This window comes from Spermophilus citellus (assembly GCF_964194105.1).
Source record: "Spermophilus citellus genome assembly, contig: SCAFFOLD_325, whole genome shotgun sequence".
Classification (NCBI taxonomy): domain Eukaryota; kingdom Metazoa; phylum Chordata; class Mammalia; order Rodentia; family Sciuridae; genus Spermophilus; species Spermophilus citellus.
In genome coordinates, this window is record NW_027672944.1 from 1 (window position 1) to 18,642 (window position 18,642).

Consider the following 18,642-nt stretch of genomic DNA (forward strand, 5'->3'; position numbering starts at 1 on the left):
CAGCCGTATCCCTATAGTGCACTCTTTTAAGGTCCTCAGAGAATAGTCCAAGAAGTGCGATAGCTGGGTCAAATGGTGGATCCATTCCCAGCTTTCCCAGGAATCTCCATACTGCTTTCCAAATTGGCCTCACCATTTTGCAGCCCCACCAGCAGTGTACAAGTGTACCCTTTTCCCCACTTCCCCGCCAACACTTATTGTTGTTTGACTTCATAATGGCTGCCAATCTTACTGGAGTGAGATGGTATCTTAGGGTGGTTTTGATTTGCATTTCTCTGATTGCTAGAGATGGTGAGAATTTTTTCATATACTCGTTGATTGATTGTATGTCCAATTGTATTGTCTGTTCAGGTCCTTGGCCCATTTGTTGATTGGGTTATTTGTTATCTTATTGTTTAATTTTTTGAGTTCTTTGTACATTCTGGATATTAGGGCTCTATCTGAGGTGTGTGGGGTAAAAATTTGTTCCCAGGATGTAGGCTCTCTATTTACCTCTTTTATTGTTTCTCTTGCTGAGAAAAAACTTTTTAGTTTAAGTAAGTCCCATTTGTTTATTCTTGTTATTAACTCTTGGGCTATGGGTGTCCTATTAAGGAATTTGGAGCCCGACCCCACAATATGTAGATCGTAGCCAACTTTTTCTTCTAGCAGATGCAGTGTCTCTGATTTGATATCTAGCTCCCTTATCCATTTTGAGTTAATTTTTGTGGATGGCGAGAGAAAGGGATTCAATTTCATTTTGTTGCGTACAATTCACAATAGCTAGACTGTGGAACCAACCTAGATGCCCCTCAATAGATGAATGGATAAAAAAATGTGGCATCTATACACAATGGAGTATTATGCAGCACTAAGAAATGCCAAAATCATAGAATTTGCAGGGAAATAGATGGCATTAGAGCAGATTATGCTAAGCGAAGCTAGCCAAGCCCTAAAAAACAAATGCCAAATGTCTGCTTTGATATAAAGAGAGCAACTAAGAACGTTAAGGAAGAGCATAAGGAAAAGACTACAGTAAACAAAGACAAATAGGGGGAGAGAAAGGGAGAGAGAAGGAAAAGCATATGGAAATGGTAGGAGACCTTCAATGATACATAAAATTATAAGAGGTTATGAGGAGCAAGGGGGAGGGGAAAAAGGGAGAGAATTGAACAACAGCAGAGGAGGTAGAGAGGGAAGATGGGAGGGGAGGGGAGGGGAGGGGGGATAGTAGGGGATAGGAAAGGTAGCAGAATACAACAGTCACTAATATGGCATTATGTAAAAATATGAATATGTAACAGAGGTGATTCTGCAATCTGTATTTGGGGTGAAAATGGGAGTTCAAAACCCAATTTGAGTCAAATGTATGAAAGATGATATATCATGAGCTATGTAATGTTTTAAATAATCAATTAAAAAAAGAAAAAAAAGTTTTTAATGTGGAAACTAAAAACGTTTACCACATAGTTGTGAAGCTCAGCAGAGGCTGGGAAGGGGCAGGGGAAGGAGCAGTCAGAGGAGGGGTGAAGGTCACCTGTGCACAGTTGCAGGGCTGGGGGTCAGCAGTTCTCATGTCTATAGCTCAATGTGGTCACCAGAATCTACATCATGTGATTATATATAATCAAAGAGTTAAGGAGAATAGTTTTGGGACTCCTTATACTTCAAAAATGATAAAATTTGAGGAAATATAAAATTTAAGCATGCTTATGAGATCAGCAAACTCTGTGAACATGTCTAGAATTATAATATTGTATTCCAATTCGATGTCCAAACATTATATCAATGAAAGCTGAAAATAATGAACACATCTGCATTTCAGTGTTCTAACCAAACATCCACTGAAGGTCTTAATTCATAAATGGCACCCTATGTTCACAAACCTTTAACCTGTAATCTTTTCTCGGCATTTTTCTTTTTTTGTTGTTGTTCATACGTGTGTTTGGTGCCATGGATTCAACCATGGGCACTATACCACTGAGCTACATCCCCAGGCCTTTTAAAAAATATTTTATTTTGAGACAGAGTCTCACTAAGTTACTTAGAGCTCATGCTAATTTGCTGAGTCTGGCCTTAATTGGTAATACTCGTATCTCAGCCTCCAAAGTTTTCACAAATGCAAAGATCAGCTTCAGAAATAATTCACATTAGCTTGTATTTGCCACAAGCCCCAGCTAACCTGAGATGAGTCTCTGCCTCTCTCACCTTTCTCTAAGTTAGCCTGGCTCCCATGTAGACCAGAAGTAAATACAATTCATGTACTTACTATGGGACAAATAGAATATAAAACTGACTTCCAGTTCAATTATATTGAACAATTCACTATAAAATTATACACCCTGAAGTTAAAGCTCGGGACTCACATTTCAACACTGGTGAGAAAGAACTGTCCGATGTTTCAAATCAAAACCTGGACACCAAAATTAAGGATGTAAAAGGGCCAAAATAAAAGAAGCCAATATTGTATTCCATATCCTTTAAGGTCAGCTCAGATACACAAAATAATGGTGCCGCTCTAAGTTCCCCATGACACTAGTAAGGCACCTAAAAGTCCCATCAGAGGGATTGAAAGGACCCAAATACCCAGAAATCCAAACACAGAGCACATCCTGCAAAGAGTAGGGTCACTGGACAGGTAAACATTTCAGATATATCCAAGAGAAGCAAAAGTTATTCACCATGATGCTGACCCATCCTGTCATATGGCACAACTGATAGAGAAAAAGGTAAAAAAAAAAACAAAAAAAAACAAAACAAAAACAAACAAAAGAAAAACAAGAGGCTTCTCAAAAGTTCCCAAGAGTAATCTCTGAAAATCTCAGCTGACTCTAACCGTAGATAGGAAAATGGCCCATTTTGACCAACTTGGTCTTTGATACCTGGCAGGAAGTGTATGACCAAAACACAGTCACACTTGGGCATTGGAAAGAGAACATGATCGTCCTTCATTTTTCCCGGAGATGGACATTATGTCAGTCCTTCCAAAAGTTAACTGAATCTGGTAGGTTATGTAGGAAGCACCTTGCAGAATCACAAGACTGTTCTGAGTCAGTTTGAGACCTACAATTCTCCTGAGCTTCTGCCTAGGCAGATGTGGTGGGAGACCATCTGTTAGTTACATGAGGGTCTTTTCCTGGTATGAAAGCCAGGGAAATTTAGGTTTGGCATTGTGAACTACTTGTGGCTCTCCCAGGGCAATAGATTGTACAATGAATGTGACCTTTGTCTCTGGTCTACTAGGAGATACTTCATAGTAGCTCTGGAGATGGCCGTAACCTGTTGGGAACTGGACAGGCCACACTTAATTGCCTCAGGCATATCAAAAAAGTGGTAGTTGTGCAAGATATTTCTCTTCCCAAGACTCAAAAAAATTATTCTTCCAAAATGCATTCTTAAGGCAAAGGGTTAACAGTCATTGTCCATTTATGGACAGGGGAGGTATCTGCTTTAGGCAAGCTCCGTAAGAAAACAGCCCATATATCTTTTAACACCTTATTTTTTTGAACTAGGAATTGAACCCAGGGGCATTTAACCAGTGAGCCACATCCCGGCACTTTGTATTTTTTTTTATTCGAAGACAGGGTCTCACTAAGATGCTTAGGGACACACATAACTGCTGAGGCTAGCCTTCAACTTGAAATCTTCCTGCCTCAGCCTCCTGAGCTGCTGGCATGACAGGTGTGCACCACCTCACCTGGTTTGATAAAGATCTTACAAAGAACAACAGAAGTTTCATCTCCCTCATCCTCATTTAGTTTTTTTTTCTCCAACATCAACTAATTTTTGGAAACTTGGGAGGAAATAACGTGGGATGACACTGTGAGGGGTTATCTGGCCCTGCTTAAACATGTCCTTGTCCTCCCCAGTGTGTATTGGAAGAACTGGATTATTCGTTTTTCGGTACTAATCAGCATCACAGCACTGATGGTGGCGTAGCCATTGCCCACCAGCATCTGGACCACAAGGTGCACGGATCCTTCTTCTGCATTTTTCCATAAGAGGAGGAGATCACTCAGTCTACAAAGTATATGACCACAAAGGAACCCATGAGGAGCAGGATTGTCCTAGTTGCCCTCTGCTCTGGGGAGGCTTGTGGAATCCTGCTGGTGGTGTGGAGGTGCTGGCACTGCCTATTATGCCTCCACAGGAGCGCCACCATGTACCCACTGGAGAGGGCCATGAGCTCGAGAATGGGGACATCCCGGAGTATTTTTACCAGGGAAAATAAGATTCTGTAGTAGTAACCTGTGGGAGAAACACTGCAGGATTCAGTGGAAAACCAAACATTTAATGTGTCATTGGTGGGGCCTTCAATAGAGACTAAAATACGAATATTAATGAACATGTTGAACACCCAGAGAGTGAGCAAGGTCCACACAATGAACTGTGGGGACATGTGCTTGAACTTGGCCAGAAAGGAGCTTCTCGGGCTGAGGGTAGTGTCCTGCAGAACACTCAGCAGGCAGGTGGTGCTGACCGACAGGTAGATGACGGTTTTACATGAGATGTCTTTCCAAATATATTGAACCCCCAAAATGTCTATATCCATGAACACCCTGGTTATGAGCATCAGCAGGTGAATCAGGGCCAGGTGAGCGATGATGAAATCATCGGGCCCGATCGTGCGCTGGAGAAGGCACGTGAGGACGTGGAAGAGGAGCAGGAAGACGTTGGCTGTGATTCCAAGGATAATTTGGGAAGAAAAGACATTTCCTACAGCAATAAAAATGTGAAGTGTGCTGCTCTTGTTCATTTTGTTTTCTCTTGAAAAGATGGTACAGAGTCCATGTCTGAGGATAAAATGAGAATAAATTCTCATCATGACGATTGTTTCCAGTTTCAACCTCCCCAACTACCAAGTCTGCCCACCTCAAAATATGTTCATAATTTTGATTAACTTTTTTTTTTTGAGAGAGAGAGAGAGAGAGAGAGAGAGAGAGAGAGAGAAAGAGAGAGAGGGAATGAATCTTTTATTTTTGTAGATGGACACAACACAATGCCTTTATTTTTATGTGCTGCTGAGAATCGAACCTGGGTCCCGCCTGTGCTAGCTGAGCACTCTACAGCTGAGCCACAATCCCAGCCCAATTATTAACTTTTAATATGCCCTTTCCAAACTCTCAATACTGAAGCATACCTTCTTCAGTTATTGTTTCTCCTGGGTAGGACCATGATTAATTTGTATTGGTATGCACAGGAACCTGATAAAAAGGTCAGTAGGTAGCATTTGAAGTGAATTCAAGGAGGCAAGATGCAGGAATATCCACATAGAACTCTCAACAGAAGAATGACCTTGGGGGACCCTTGTAAAGTTCTCTAATTTCAGTGTTTTCTTTTCTAGATTTTTTCTCACCAGTTTTCAGATAAAAAAATTGTGGGTCTGAAATCAGACTTCTTGATTATATATATATATATATATATATCTCCAGATATTGAACCCATGTTTTCTTAACCACTTATAATATTTTACATTTATTTGATTATGCCAGAAAAAAATATCTATGTGAGCAGAACCATCAATTATTAGTAGAATCTTATTCCAAAATCTCTTTTCTGTCCACTCTTTGGCATATTAAAAAATGAAAATTAGGGGCTGGGGATGTGGCTCAACCGGTAGCGGGCTCACCTGGCATGTGCATGGCACTGGGTTCAATCCTCAGCACCACATAAAAAAAAATAAATGTTGTGGCCACCAAAAACTAAAAATAAATATTAAAAAATTCTCTCTCTCTCTCTCTCTCTCTCTCTCTCTCTCTCTTTATAAAAAGGAAAAATGAAAATTAATCATAGTTTAAGTGTTTTTTTTAAACCCAGATTTGAACCCAAAGGCACTAAACAGCTGAGTCACATCTCTAGCTCTTTTAGTTTTATTTTGAGAGAGGGCCTCACTAAGTTGATGAGGCTGGCCCTGAACCTGCAAATCTCCTGCATCAGCTTCCTAAGCTGCTTGGATAACAGGCACACACAACCGCAACAGGAAAACTTCAGTACTTTGTGGGTCATACATTTGTGTATTTAAATTGGGATACAGGGACCAAACATCACCCTGATGAAAGAGTTTACACAAGAGAACAAGATTTCATATCTTCTTTTAGTCAGCAATGATATTTCTTCAGAGGAGAGAGGAAATATTGTAATAGACAATTTGATGAGGACATGCTCATGAAATATCTCCCTATAGAATGAAGGCATTTTCTTTATTTCAGTTTTAATTCTGCTGTATAGCTATGAAATATGTAACATGTACAATGAGACTAGAACACTTCCACATTCTTTCATTTATAATAATATAAATTATATCCACAGCTACCCAGAAAATTATAGGTTGATAACATCAGTTACTAAGGGTGAGCAAAATAGGCAAGGGGTCAATAAAATTTAAGTGTTTAGCCTAATTAATTAATTGATTGGAAATCCTTGAGGAAGTGTCATTTTTATAGTGGAAATTAATTAATGACATTAGAAAAAATTAATCTCTTCCAAATGATTAATTTAGTAAGAACCTTATTGTGTTCCCAAAGTGCTTATCATGGGAAGTGGCAGAGTTGGATGCTGTCATGGGTCCCCTGTCACAGGCATTGGCTCCCTGTAGCCCCAGGACATAGCAGGCAGAGAAGCACCTGGCTGTCTGCATACTGTGCAGGTCACACACATGTGTATCAGTGAGAGCCACAGTGCCCTTCATTGTTCACAGGTAGATGTTTTATAAAGAATGCAATGTTGCAACTTCTAAGCTAATTTATCAGTTTTATTATAAAACATTCTGAAAATGTGGATATTTCATAAAAGCAAGTTGAAAGGAATCCTCTGAGCCTGTCCCCTCCCAGCTGTGCCTCACCCCACTCACACCTGCCAGGACTAGTCCAACCACGAGATCAGGGTGCAGACAGAAGCCTGTCCATCACCAGGATGATTCCAGAATTTCTTTGCAGAACTCTGGGGAGAGGGATGCTGCAGCAACTTCTGGCTTCCCTGATGGGCCAAGCCCCAGGTCGTAGCTTTAAATATGGAAAAAAATAAGCCATCCTCAGACTGGAGGTTCTGAATATGATGAGATAATTTCAAAGAAAATAATGTGGAAAAGAAGTTCAGAAATAGGTCCCAGTCAAAAAAGGTACAGTGGGGGAAAATAAGGAAAGTCTAAGTAGGTAGATTTGAGGATAAAACAGAAGTGGAGAATAAAATGGAAATGCAACTCTGTTTTGTTTTAAAGGAATACTGCCAGGGTCTTAAGAGCTGACAGTGTTAGGTCTTTTCCTGGGAAATGTAACCCATTGGACGATTCCTTTCCTGTCCTGACCAAGGAAGCCATCAGTTAAGTATTTTGCACTCTGCCATTGTCCAAATCACAAACAACCCTGAGATATATGTTGTCCCCCAAGGGGCCAGAAACTACTGAAGAATACTGAGGTCAGTGCACCCCAGTCAGAGGTGAGAAAAGTAGTTCTCAACAGCACCTCGGGCTTCTGGGGCCTGTGTGTGGAGAGACACAGGCTAGAGATAGGGAGGAGGACATATCTGCTTTCTCAGGTCCACCATGTAACCATGTAAATTGTGTAATTTGTGTCCTCACTTAATGAGGTACTTTAGATTCATGAAAGGGCACATTTCATTTGTTACTATCATATAGATTGAGTTCACCATCACCTCTCCACTAACATCTCCCATTTCTTTGATGACCTGGAGGGAGAACACCATTGGACCTTTTGAATCCAGGAAGGGGTGATCACTACTGTCACTTTTTTGTAAAATTAAGCCACTGCAGCCCCTGGTCCAAGCTCTAGTTAGAAATCTTCAGGCAGCCAGAGCACCATTGCTGTACTTTTGTGAGATCAAAACTGAGAAAAATACATCAGCATAAAGAAAATGCTATTTGCTATTTGTTAAAAATGTGAAGATAAACTTTATGTATATGTATCATATTTGAAAAAAAAAACACAATATAATTTCCTTCTGATTAGCTAAAAAAAGTATCTTGGTGTATATAAATATTTCTCATTATCTCAGCTATAGAAGGAAATGCTGAAATGAATTTAAATCAAGGTTTTGAGAGAAGATAAGGAAAACCAATGTGTTTAATAAAATTCTGGCTAAAATTTTATCTCTTCTGTAGTGAATAGGAATACAAATTAGTAATGTGGAAAAAAAAATAACCATAAAACTTAACAGTATGTACTTTGAGAAGTGATAGAACAAAATAACAAATTAAACTCACATCGGTCTGAGAAATAGATGGAAACCTAAAATGATTTATTAAAATATTTTTTCTTATTAAAAATTTAATAAGGGGCTGAGGTTGTAGCTCAGTGGCAGAGTACTTGTCTAGCAAGTGTGAGGCACTAGGTTTGATTGTATGCACCACATTGAAAAAAAATTAAATAAATGTCCATAAATAATTAAAAATTATAAAAAAATAAATAAATGTTCATGAATAACCAAATTAAAAAGCAAAAGATAGTAAGAAGAAAATTTTCTTCAGTCCTTGAAGTTGTTGAGTGTGGGTAGAGGTGGATACATAATTTAGAGCTACCAAAGAACCTAACGTACAATTTGGCTATTTTGATTTTTTGATTCTTCATCACAATTACAGAAGCCCACTCACACTCTGGTGCTGCATCTCAGGAAGAGAGAGGCACTTACCTGGGCAGGTCGACCTGAGCAGATCCTGCACCATTTTAAGGAAAGGATATCTTTAACACACCTCTCTCTCTGTAAGGGCTTTGATTTTAGAATATGGAATAGGAAGTGACAGGTTCCCACTGGAGAATGCACAACTGTGGCTTCCCCCAGGGGAGCATGTCACCTGTCTCTTACTTGTACTTTAGTCTCTGCTGGATAGTAGGAACCTGGGGAGAATCAAACTTTAAACTTTTCTCTTAATTAGCTGGACACATCTGTGTGAGGGATCTGAAGGCTCCCAATCACGTAGACCACAAGCATTCTCTTCTTCTTCTTCTTTTTTTTTAATCTTTTTTTTTTTTAATCTACATTAAATTAGTCCCAAACCATGTCTTATCCTGTAATGCTTCTACTCTGGGATGAGTTGATCCTGGATCCTCCCATGGGTTGTAGACATCCTATTAGATATAATAACAGTATCTTTTTTCTTTAAACTTGTAACTCCCTAGTGACAAACTTCTACTTTTCATATGATTCTTTACCATCCACATATCTTCTATGGCGAGGTGTCTGTTTTGCCTGGTTTTAATAAGATCATTTGTTTTCTTTTTTTAATTTCTTTTTTAGGTGTAGACGGACACAACACAATGCGTTTATTTTTATGTGGTGCTGAGGATCGAACCTGGGTCCCACTCATGTTAGGCAAGTGCTCTACCGCTGAGCCACAATCCCATCCCTGGATCATTTGTTTTCTTATTGTTGAAAGTTTTTCTTTTCTTCTTCTTCCTTCGTCTTCTTTTTTTTTTTTTTTTTTGTGGTTCCAGGGAGTGAATCCATGGGTACTTAACAACTGAGCTACATTCCCAGTCCTTTGTTCTACTTTATTAGTGACAGGTTCTTGCTGAGTTGCTTAGGACTTCAATAAGTTGCTGAGGATGGTTTTGAACTCATGAGCCTCCTGAGTCGCTGGGATTTGGGGGTGTACACCACTGTGCCTGGCTTCTTATTGTTGAGTTTTAAGAATTCTTTGTCCTTTGTCAGATGGTGTAAATTAAGTAGTTTCTCAGTGGCTTGTCTTTTGCTGAAGTGTTCTCAGAGCAAGTTTTTCCACTTTAATAAAATTCTAAGAAGGTTTTTTTTTTTTTTCATGAATCATGCTTTCAAGGTCGTTTCCAAATCTTCACCTCCATGCTCAAGGTCATCTAGGCTTTCTATGTTGCTAGAAGCCTAGAAGCTTTACAGTTTTCTATATTTAGATCTGTGATCCTCTTGGATCATTTTTTGCCCTCATGAAAGGGGTAGGGTTGGGGTCTGGGTGCCATCTTTGGCTTTTGCATGTTGATATTTAGTTGTTCAGCACTGTTTCTTTTTTTTTCTTTTTTATTTTTTTATTGTTGGTTGTTCAAAACATTACATAGTTCTTGACATATCATATTTCACACTTTGATTCAAGTGGGTTATGAACTCCCATTTTTACCCCGTATACAGATTGCAGAATCACATCAGTTACACTTCCATTGATTTACATATTGCCATACTAGTGTCTGTTGTATTCTGCTGCCTTTCCTATCCTCTACTATCCCCACTCCCCTCCCCTCCCCTCCCCTCTTCTCTCTCTACCCCCTCTACTGTAATTCATTTCTCCCCCTTGTATAATTTTTCCCTTTCCCCTCACTTCCTCTTGTATGTAATTTTGTATAACCATGAGGGTCTCCTTCCATTTCCATGCAATTCCCCTTCTCTCTCGCTTTCCATCCCACCTCTCATCCCTGTTTAATGTTATTCTTCTTCTCATGCTCTTCATCCCTGCTCTGTTCTTAGTTACTCTCCTTATATCAAAGAAGACATTTGGCATTTGTTTTTTAGGGATTGGCTGGCTTCACTTAGCATAATCTGCTCTAATGCCATCCATTTCCCTCCAAATTCTATGTTTTTGTCATTTTTAATGCAGAGTAATACTCCATTGTGTATAAATGCCACATTTTTTTATCCATTCATCTATTGAAGGGCATCTGGGTTGGTTCCACAGTCTTGCTATTGTGAATTGTGCTGCTATGAACATCGATGTAGCAGTGTCCCTGTAGCATGCTCTTTTTAGGTCTTTATGGTATAGACCAAGAAGGGGAATAGCTGGGTGAAATGGTGGTTCCATTCCCAGCTTTCCAAGAAATCTCCATACTGCTTTCCAAATTGGCTGCACCAATTTGCAGTCCCACCAACAATGAACAAGTGTACCCTTTTCCCACATCCTCACCAGCATTTGTTGTTGTTTGATTTCCTAATGGCTGCCAATCTTACTGGAGTGAGATGGCATATTAGGGTGGTTTTGATTTGCATTTCTCTGACTGCTAGAGATGTTGAGCATTTTTTCATGTACTTGTTGATTGATTGTATGTCCTCCTCTGAGAAGTGTCTGTTCAGGTCCTTGGCCCATTTGTTGATTGGGTTATTTGTTATCTTATTGTCTAATTTTTTGAGTTCTTTGTATACTCTGGATATTAGGGCTCTATCTGAAGTGTGAGGAGTAAAGATTTGTTCCCAGGATGTAGGCTCCCTATTTACCCCTCGTATTGTTTCTTTTGCTGAGAAAAAAACTTTTTAGTTTGAGTAAGTCCCATTTGTTGATTCTAGTTATTAAGTCTTGTGCTATGGGTGTCCTATTGAGGAATTTGGAGCCTGACCCCACAGTATGTAGATCGGAGCCAACTTTTTCTTCTATCAGATGCCGTGTCTCTGATTTGATATCAAGCTCCTTGATCCATTTTGAGTTAACTTTGGTGCATGGCGAGAGAAAGGGATTCAGTTTCATTTTGATGCATATGGATTTCCAGTTTTCCCAGCACCATTTGTTGAAGATGCTATCCTTCTTCCGTTGCATGTTTTTAGCCCCTTTATCAAATATAAGATAGTTGTAGTTTTGTGGATTAGTTTCTGTGTCCTCTATTCTGTACCATTGGTCCACCCGCCTGTTTTTCCACCAGTACCATGCTGGTTTTGTTACTATTGCTCTGTAGTATAGTTTGAAATCTGGTATTGCCATACCACCTGATTCACACTTCCTGCTTAGCATTGTTTTTGATATTCTGGGTCTTTTGTTTTTCCATATGAATTTCATGATTGCTTTCTCAATTTTACAAGAAATACTGTTGGGATTTTGATTGGCATTGCATTAAACCTATAGAGAACTTTTGGTAATATCGCCATTTTGATGATGTTAGTTCTTCCTATCCATGAACAGGGTATATTTTTCCATCTTCTAAGATCTTCTATTTCTCTTTTTAGGGTTCTGTAGTTATCATTGTATTAGTCTTTCACCTCTTTTGTTAGGTTGATTCCCAAGTTTTTTTTTTTTTTTGAGGATATTGTGAATGGAGTGTTTTTCCTCATTTCCATTTCAGAGGATTTGTCGCTGATATACAGGAATGCCTTTGATTTATGCCTGTGGATTTTATATCCTGCCACTTTGCTGAATTCATTTATTAGCTCTAATAGTTTCTTTGTAGACCCTTTTGGGTCTGCTAGGTATAGAATCATTTCATCTGCAAACAGTGATAATTTAAGTTCTTCTTTTCCTATTTTTATGCCTTTAATTTCTTTCGTCTGTCTAATTGCTCTGGCCAGTGTTTCAAGAACTATGTTGAACAGAAGTGGTGAGAGAGGGCATCCCTGTCTTGTTCCAGATTTTAGAGGGAATGTCTTCAATTTTCCTCCATTCAGAATGATGCTAGCCTGAGGCTTAGCATAGATTGCTTTTACAATGTTGAGGTATGTTCCTGTTTTCCCTAGTTTTTCTAGAGTTTTGAACATAAATGGATGCTGTACTTTGTCGAATGCTTTTTCTGCATCTATTGAGATGATGTTATGGTTCTTATTTTTAAGTCTATTGATGTGGTGAATAACATTTATTGATTTCCGTATATTGATCCAGCCTTGCATCCCAGGGATGAATCCTACTTGGCTTTTTTTTAGATCCGTTTACTAAGCTGATGAGTCTTTGATTCTCCAGGGCAAACTGATCCCCCACTCATGAGTTCTCTCTCTCCGCCTTGGGGAGAAGCTGTATCCCACTGCTCCAGTTCTGGGTCGCTGAGCTCGTGGACACGATACCTCACTCGAATCTGCAATCTTGTCCTCCTATCAACCGTATTTATTTTTTTCAAAGTACCAACTTTTTCCTGGGTGGATTTCTTCTTGTTTTTACACAGCACCTGGAGCATCCTGGGTCATCCTGCATCCTAGGCACGTGCTGGGCCACCGAGTCCATCACTGGCCCCTGCTGCTCAAGACTTGCAGTTTCTCCTGGGAAAAATACCTTGCAGGTCCTAAACCTGCATTGTGCTGACATAATTTGGTGACAATAAAACCTTGGTATCCCATGGCTGGTTGAGGAAAAACCACCATTAGATGGCTGCTCTGTTGGACAGATTTGCCTCTGGGGTCCTGTCATGGATAGAAGTTTCTGGATCCTTTTTTGTGGGTACCACTGAATGTGTCTTCCTGTTTGTTGCTCAGTCTGTCCTATTAGCAACCACTCCCCCAAAAATGTGCCACCTCACTGGTTAGAGAACGTAAGGAAATCCCTGGGTGGGGGACCCACTATTTCATGGCCTGGGTGAGCCCCACTCTGTGGACACCTGGGTTCTGGATGGCATTCTTCATGAAGGCCATAAACTTAATGTTATGTGTTTAGTTTTGCTACATATTTCAATTTTCTTGAGCATGTAATTTTTCTTTTCAAAAGCTTCTTTGAATAGGCAGAACTATGTGTCACTTTATTGTTCCTTTCTAATCCATTGCTGGTAGCAGGCCTTCCCTGGCCCCCGGGGCCCAGCCCCCAGTTCCTTGTTCTGCATGTCAAAGTGGCCAGCTCACAGGGTCGTGATGCAGGCTTGCGGTTTCATGTTTATCTGCCTCAGATATATGTGCCTTTTTGGGAACATCTTGGCCTTCTCAGAGCTTCCTGGTAAGGGACAGTCATGGTAACCCAAGAGTAGCAGGTGTTATTCCTCCCCTGTTTTGGCTAAATTTCCACTGCAGTTATAGAAAGTATATAAGGGAACAAAACTTGGATAATAAAGTGGCACACATGCCTCCTCCTGGATGAAGAACCTTGGTGTCCTGTGAACTCTTTTAACCCCGACGTCTCTCGCCGGACTCGGTCCATTCGCCGGACGCGGCAAGTGGAGGTTCCACCGACCGGAAAGCAGAGGTAAGTGGATGGGGCTCCCTCCACGGAGAGGGAGGATTGGAAGCCTTCCATAAGAGAAGGGGTCCTTCCATAAGGAAAAGAGACCTTCCATAAGAGAAGGGGAAAAGAGACCTTCCATAAGAGAAGGGGAAAAGTTGAAACTTAAATAAGAAACAGGTAGCTACCATGGGTAACTCAGCAGCCAAAGTTCGTCTGGCCAACGAACTCAAAGAGCTGTTGAACACACAAGGAACCGGAATAAAAACAAAAACTGCAACAGAATTCATTGAAGTTATTGCCCAGGCATGTCCTTGGTTTCTGACAGGAGAATTTCTTAATAATAGTGATTGGGATCAGGTCAGATGTGACTTACAGAAATTGTTGAGGGACCAGGGTCCAGATAGAGTCCCCATTGCTACTTTCTCTCTATGGAGATTGGTAAAGGATGCTTTTTTAACTGATAAAGTGAAGATTAAGGAGCAGCTTGCTGAATGTGAACAGGCCCTTAATCAGGTCCAGGAAGAGCAAATGGCAGAGTTCTTACCCCTTTCCCATTATTCTTTCACATCTCCTTCTTCATTCTTAGATCCACCCTAGCTGCTCTCAACCCCACCTTCTCATCTTCCCCCTCCCTACCAGGCCCACAGAAAAGTCTTAACTGACCTTCTCCAGAATATTCACCTTGGCTGATTTTAGGACTTTCAGCAAAAGAATCTCTACAAAAAAGTTCAATGTAGATAAACTTCCTATTTTCATGTTGCCCTGTTTTATTTGGCTACTGTCTGAAAAAATCAGCACTCCAGGCGCTGGACACTCCCTTACTAGTTTTTCACAAAAATATGTAAACAAGGCCTCTGGCCTTGAGCTGGGCTTCACAGTGCTGAGTACATTTCTAAGATAAGGGAGTTACTAACTGGGCTCCATGGTAACAGCTGGCAGGAGGAGGAACTGGAAAGGGAGATAGAGGAACTGGAAGGTCGAATGAAGAAGTCAAGATTTAAAGCACCTACGGCCCCAATCCCTGTTGTGCTCCCTCCTTACAACCCTGATTGGGACGAGGACAACCCCAGAAAGCAGGGGGGGGGGATGTTCAGTGGCAGCCTAAGATAGCCCAAACTTTTCCAGTAATTGAAAACCTGGATGCCGATGGACAGCCAGCCAGAGTGTATGTTTCTTTAGCCTTTAAGGATATTAAACAACTAAAGGAGGCAGTTATTAATTATGGACCCCATGCCCCCTTTACATTGACTCTCTTCGAGTCTTTCTCTGCCAATCAGCTGACACCTAGTGACCCGGCAACAGCTTTGCAGGGCTGTGTTGTCCGGAGGGGATTTTTTGTTGTGAAAAAGTGAAAATCAAGAGAGGTGTCATGAGCTAGCCCGAGTCAATCAGGACGCCGGCTTCCCACAGTGTAACCTTGAAATGTTAACAGGCTCGGGACAATATGCTATCATAAATCAGCAAATTAATTATGATCCTGGGGTCTATGCTCAGATAGCTACAGCAGCCATTCAGGCTTGGAAGGCTCTACCTATTTCAAATGCTGAAACAAAAATTTCAAAATTTGCTCAAGGACCCTCTGAGCCTTATTCTGACTTCATAGCCCGATTGATGCAGATAGCAGGAAAAATATTCCCTAACTTGGAACAAGCCATGCCGGTCATTAAGCAATTGGCTCTTGAAAATGCAAACTCCTATTGCCAAAATGCCATTAAATCTACCAGAGCAAAGAGTGTTGATGACATGATTCGAGCTTGTAAGGATATTGATAGAGCTCATATTACCGGACAGATTTTGGTCGCTACCCTCAAAACGGGATTGTCAGGGTTTAATGGTAAAGGGGCCCAACCCAAAGGCTGCTCCCAATGTGGGAAAGAGAGACATATTAAATGAAATTGTCCCGAGGGGGATAGACGGGGTCGGGAAGGCATGCCTGGCCCCTGTCCCCAATGTGGCAAGGGGAATCATTGGAGCAGCGAGTGTCCTTCCAAGTTTGATGCTCAGGGACGCCCACTGCAGCCGGGAAATGGGAACAAAGGCCCGCCCTGGGCCCGGAAGCCAGAGTGTACGGGGTGATCCAGAGACAGACCAAGCTGCTACCGCAGTAAGATCTTGGCCAGGTGGGGAAAAATGCAGACAAAATCAAACAAAATGCAATCGGCTAGGAGAACTTAGGGAACTTTTGCCCCGAAAATGGGCAGCGGACTCCATGTTGTTTGCATCACCATGGTAACAATGGGGTGCCTGGCCGGAAGAGCGGCTTCCTGGTCCCACCTCCCACACTTTTGCGGGCTACCGATTGGTTCTTCCACAGTCACTCAGACAGGACTTCTAGTCCCACCTTCCAGCCACTAACCTGTACTGCTGTGTTTCAGATTTCTACCGGAGCTGCTCAGAGCCTGTATTTTTTTAAAAAAAATGCCTACCTGTAAATGCTAACGAAAGATATCTTTTTCAGACAAAATTTAATTCTACAAGTTTCTATGTTACAGTCCTAAATTTAAGCTAGTTCTAAGTTAAATAACCTTTTTCTTTATAGTTGTGTTACTAAATAATGTTCCATTGATGAGAGATATCAAATATGCTTCTTTATATTTTACTTTTAATTTTGGAGGTTATGAGGATGCATTTGCTCGCCACAAGAACAAGCCAGCAAAGTTCCTGTGATGACCAAAAAATCCTTATTCTCATTGCTAACTATAAAAATAAAAATGTATACTCAAGGATCTTATTTCAGTTACATCAAGTGACGTCACATAAAAGAGTGCACTCCTAGTTAAATATAAACTAAAATGGATCCAAATATTTTAAGGCCACGTGGTTACATAAAGTTAATACAATTATAAGTTATGCTCTTATTCTTAATATATATATTTTTTATATATTTAGATAACCTATATTTGTTAATCTATAAATTAATTAGCACATGCCTAATTGATTAGTTAATATACATTTGCCTAATTGTTTTTCTTCAACAGGAAACCCATAATTTATGTTTTATATTTACATTTATCAGATACTCTGCCTTTTCAGTTACAGATACTTGAGATAAATATATTTACTATAAATTTGCTTTTAAGTGAAAATACAATCAAGTAATTTCTAATTCTCAAGGTTACTGTTTAAACTTATAAGATGATAAATTATTATAATTATTTCTACAAAATATCTAAGGGTTTTAACTATATTTTCATTGATATTTCTTATCAAAGTATAATAATTTGTTTATAGATTCTAAGGTTTTCAGAAATTGTTCCAAAATATATTTTTTTTTAAAGAAAAATATGTTTCAACAAAGAAAAAGCACACATGGATCCTAAAAAGAAGAAAGAAATCATCTTTGGGTAAAATAAGGTCTTTATATTCATTTTCCTAAGTAAAAAATATTTTTATATTGTTATCTAAACAGATGATATAAAAAGTTAGAACAATTAAAAAAGAGATTTATATATACTAAACTGACTATAATTAATTTAAGGGTATTTCAGGTTATTTTCCTAATTTAACTATACTAATGTGAGCTAAAATTTTGTCCATATTTTGACATGACAAACACCTATTAAAATGTAAGTTTATTTCTTTAAAGAAAGATCCTTATTGCCTAATAATTCTTACTGTTTAAGATAAAGATTAATTTTGGTAAATAAATTCACATTGTTGTTTAAACATTAAGTATATTGAACTACTAACTTAAACCCCTGTATGACCTCTTGAGAGGAGACCCCTCACCCACCTCCCCGCGAAAACCTACTCCAGAAGCCTTGAAGGCGCTTAGATTGATAGAGACAGCCTTACAAGAGATGCAGGTAATGCAGGTGGACTACTCCCAGTCCTTGTTATTCATTGTTCTGCCGTCAAAATTCACCCCGACTGGAGTCTTTTGGCAGACTGGTCCTATTTATTGGGTTCACTTACCTGCATCCCCCTCCCGGGTCTTGATACTTTTCCATGATCTGGTAATACCATTAGTTTGGAAAGCAAAATATCTAGGAGATGCCTTGTTTGGGAAAACCTTTGATGTTCTCATATTACCATATAATCAAGACATTCTTTCTAAATTAAGACAGGAACATGATCTCTGGTGTCTCTTCTTCTGTAGTTTCATGGGACGACAGTATTTTGAGGCCAGATTGACCAAGACCCAGTCGGGGGAGGGGGTAAGAATAACTTTTCACTTCACTCAGTTTCTTTTTGGCCAAGGGGGAGTTGAATCTAAACTCCGGTTGGCTGGGTGCCAGGGTGAGGTTGGTAAGTCCTCCTGTTGGCCCACTGCAGCCCCTACAGGGATCTCTGACAGGGGGGACCTACTGATTCTGTTAAACATCTTCAAGTTATCAAGCTCTTGAAACCACAGGTCCCTGACCTCATATACTACCCCTTGGTGCTGCCTAAGTCTCAGCTCCCAGATCTGGATGCCAATACGTGGGATATCTTAAAAACCACCCTTTTTTACTTAACAACTCTGATCCCACGCTTGCTAGTGACTGGTGGCTCTGCATAACAACAGGGGTGGTCATGCCCGTGGTGGTTCCTATCAATGCCACCATATCTGATGATGATACTTGCTAGCCCAGACTGCCTTTCAAGGTCCAACCTATGGGCACTTTTACAGAATGTCTCCTGGGTATGATGCAAAATGACACCTATGATGTTGATGTTGGAGTGACTTCCTTTGGAAACTGGTCAATCTCATTAACCAAGAACTATTCCTCACCCACTCCAGCCCTCTGTCCCCCTAATGGCACTGTTTTTATGTGTGGAGAAAATTCTGCCTTCCCTCGACTCCCTGCAAATTGGACAGGTGTCTGTGTTCTCACCCTGCTCCTCCCTGATATAACCATTGTCCCTGGGGA

The 18,642-nt window shown here is 40.2% G+C and overlaps 1 protein-coding gene across 1 annotated transcript; it reads right to left on the minus strand.

Annotated features, from left to right (window-relative positions):
* Positions 1-3,994: 3,994 nt before the first annotated feature.
* Positions 3,995-4,735, minus strand: LOC308640335 (vomeronasal type-1 receptor 90-like; the record flags this gene model as incomplete). The annotated part of the gene is made up of 1 exon (XM_081312285.1): positions 3,995-4,735. The coding sequence occupies one exon, from the start codon at positions 4,733-4,735 to the stop codon at positions 3,995-3,997; it is 741 nt and encodes a 246-aa protein (XP_081168411.1).
* Positions 4,736-18,642: the final 13,907 nt, after the last annotated feature.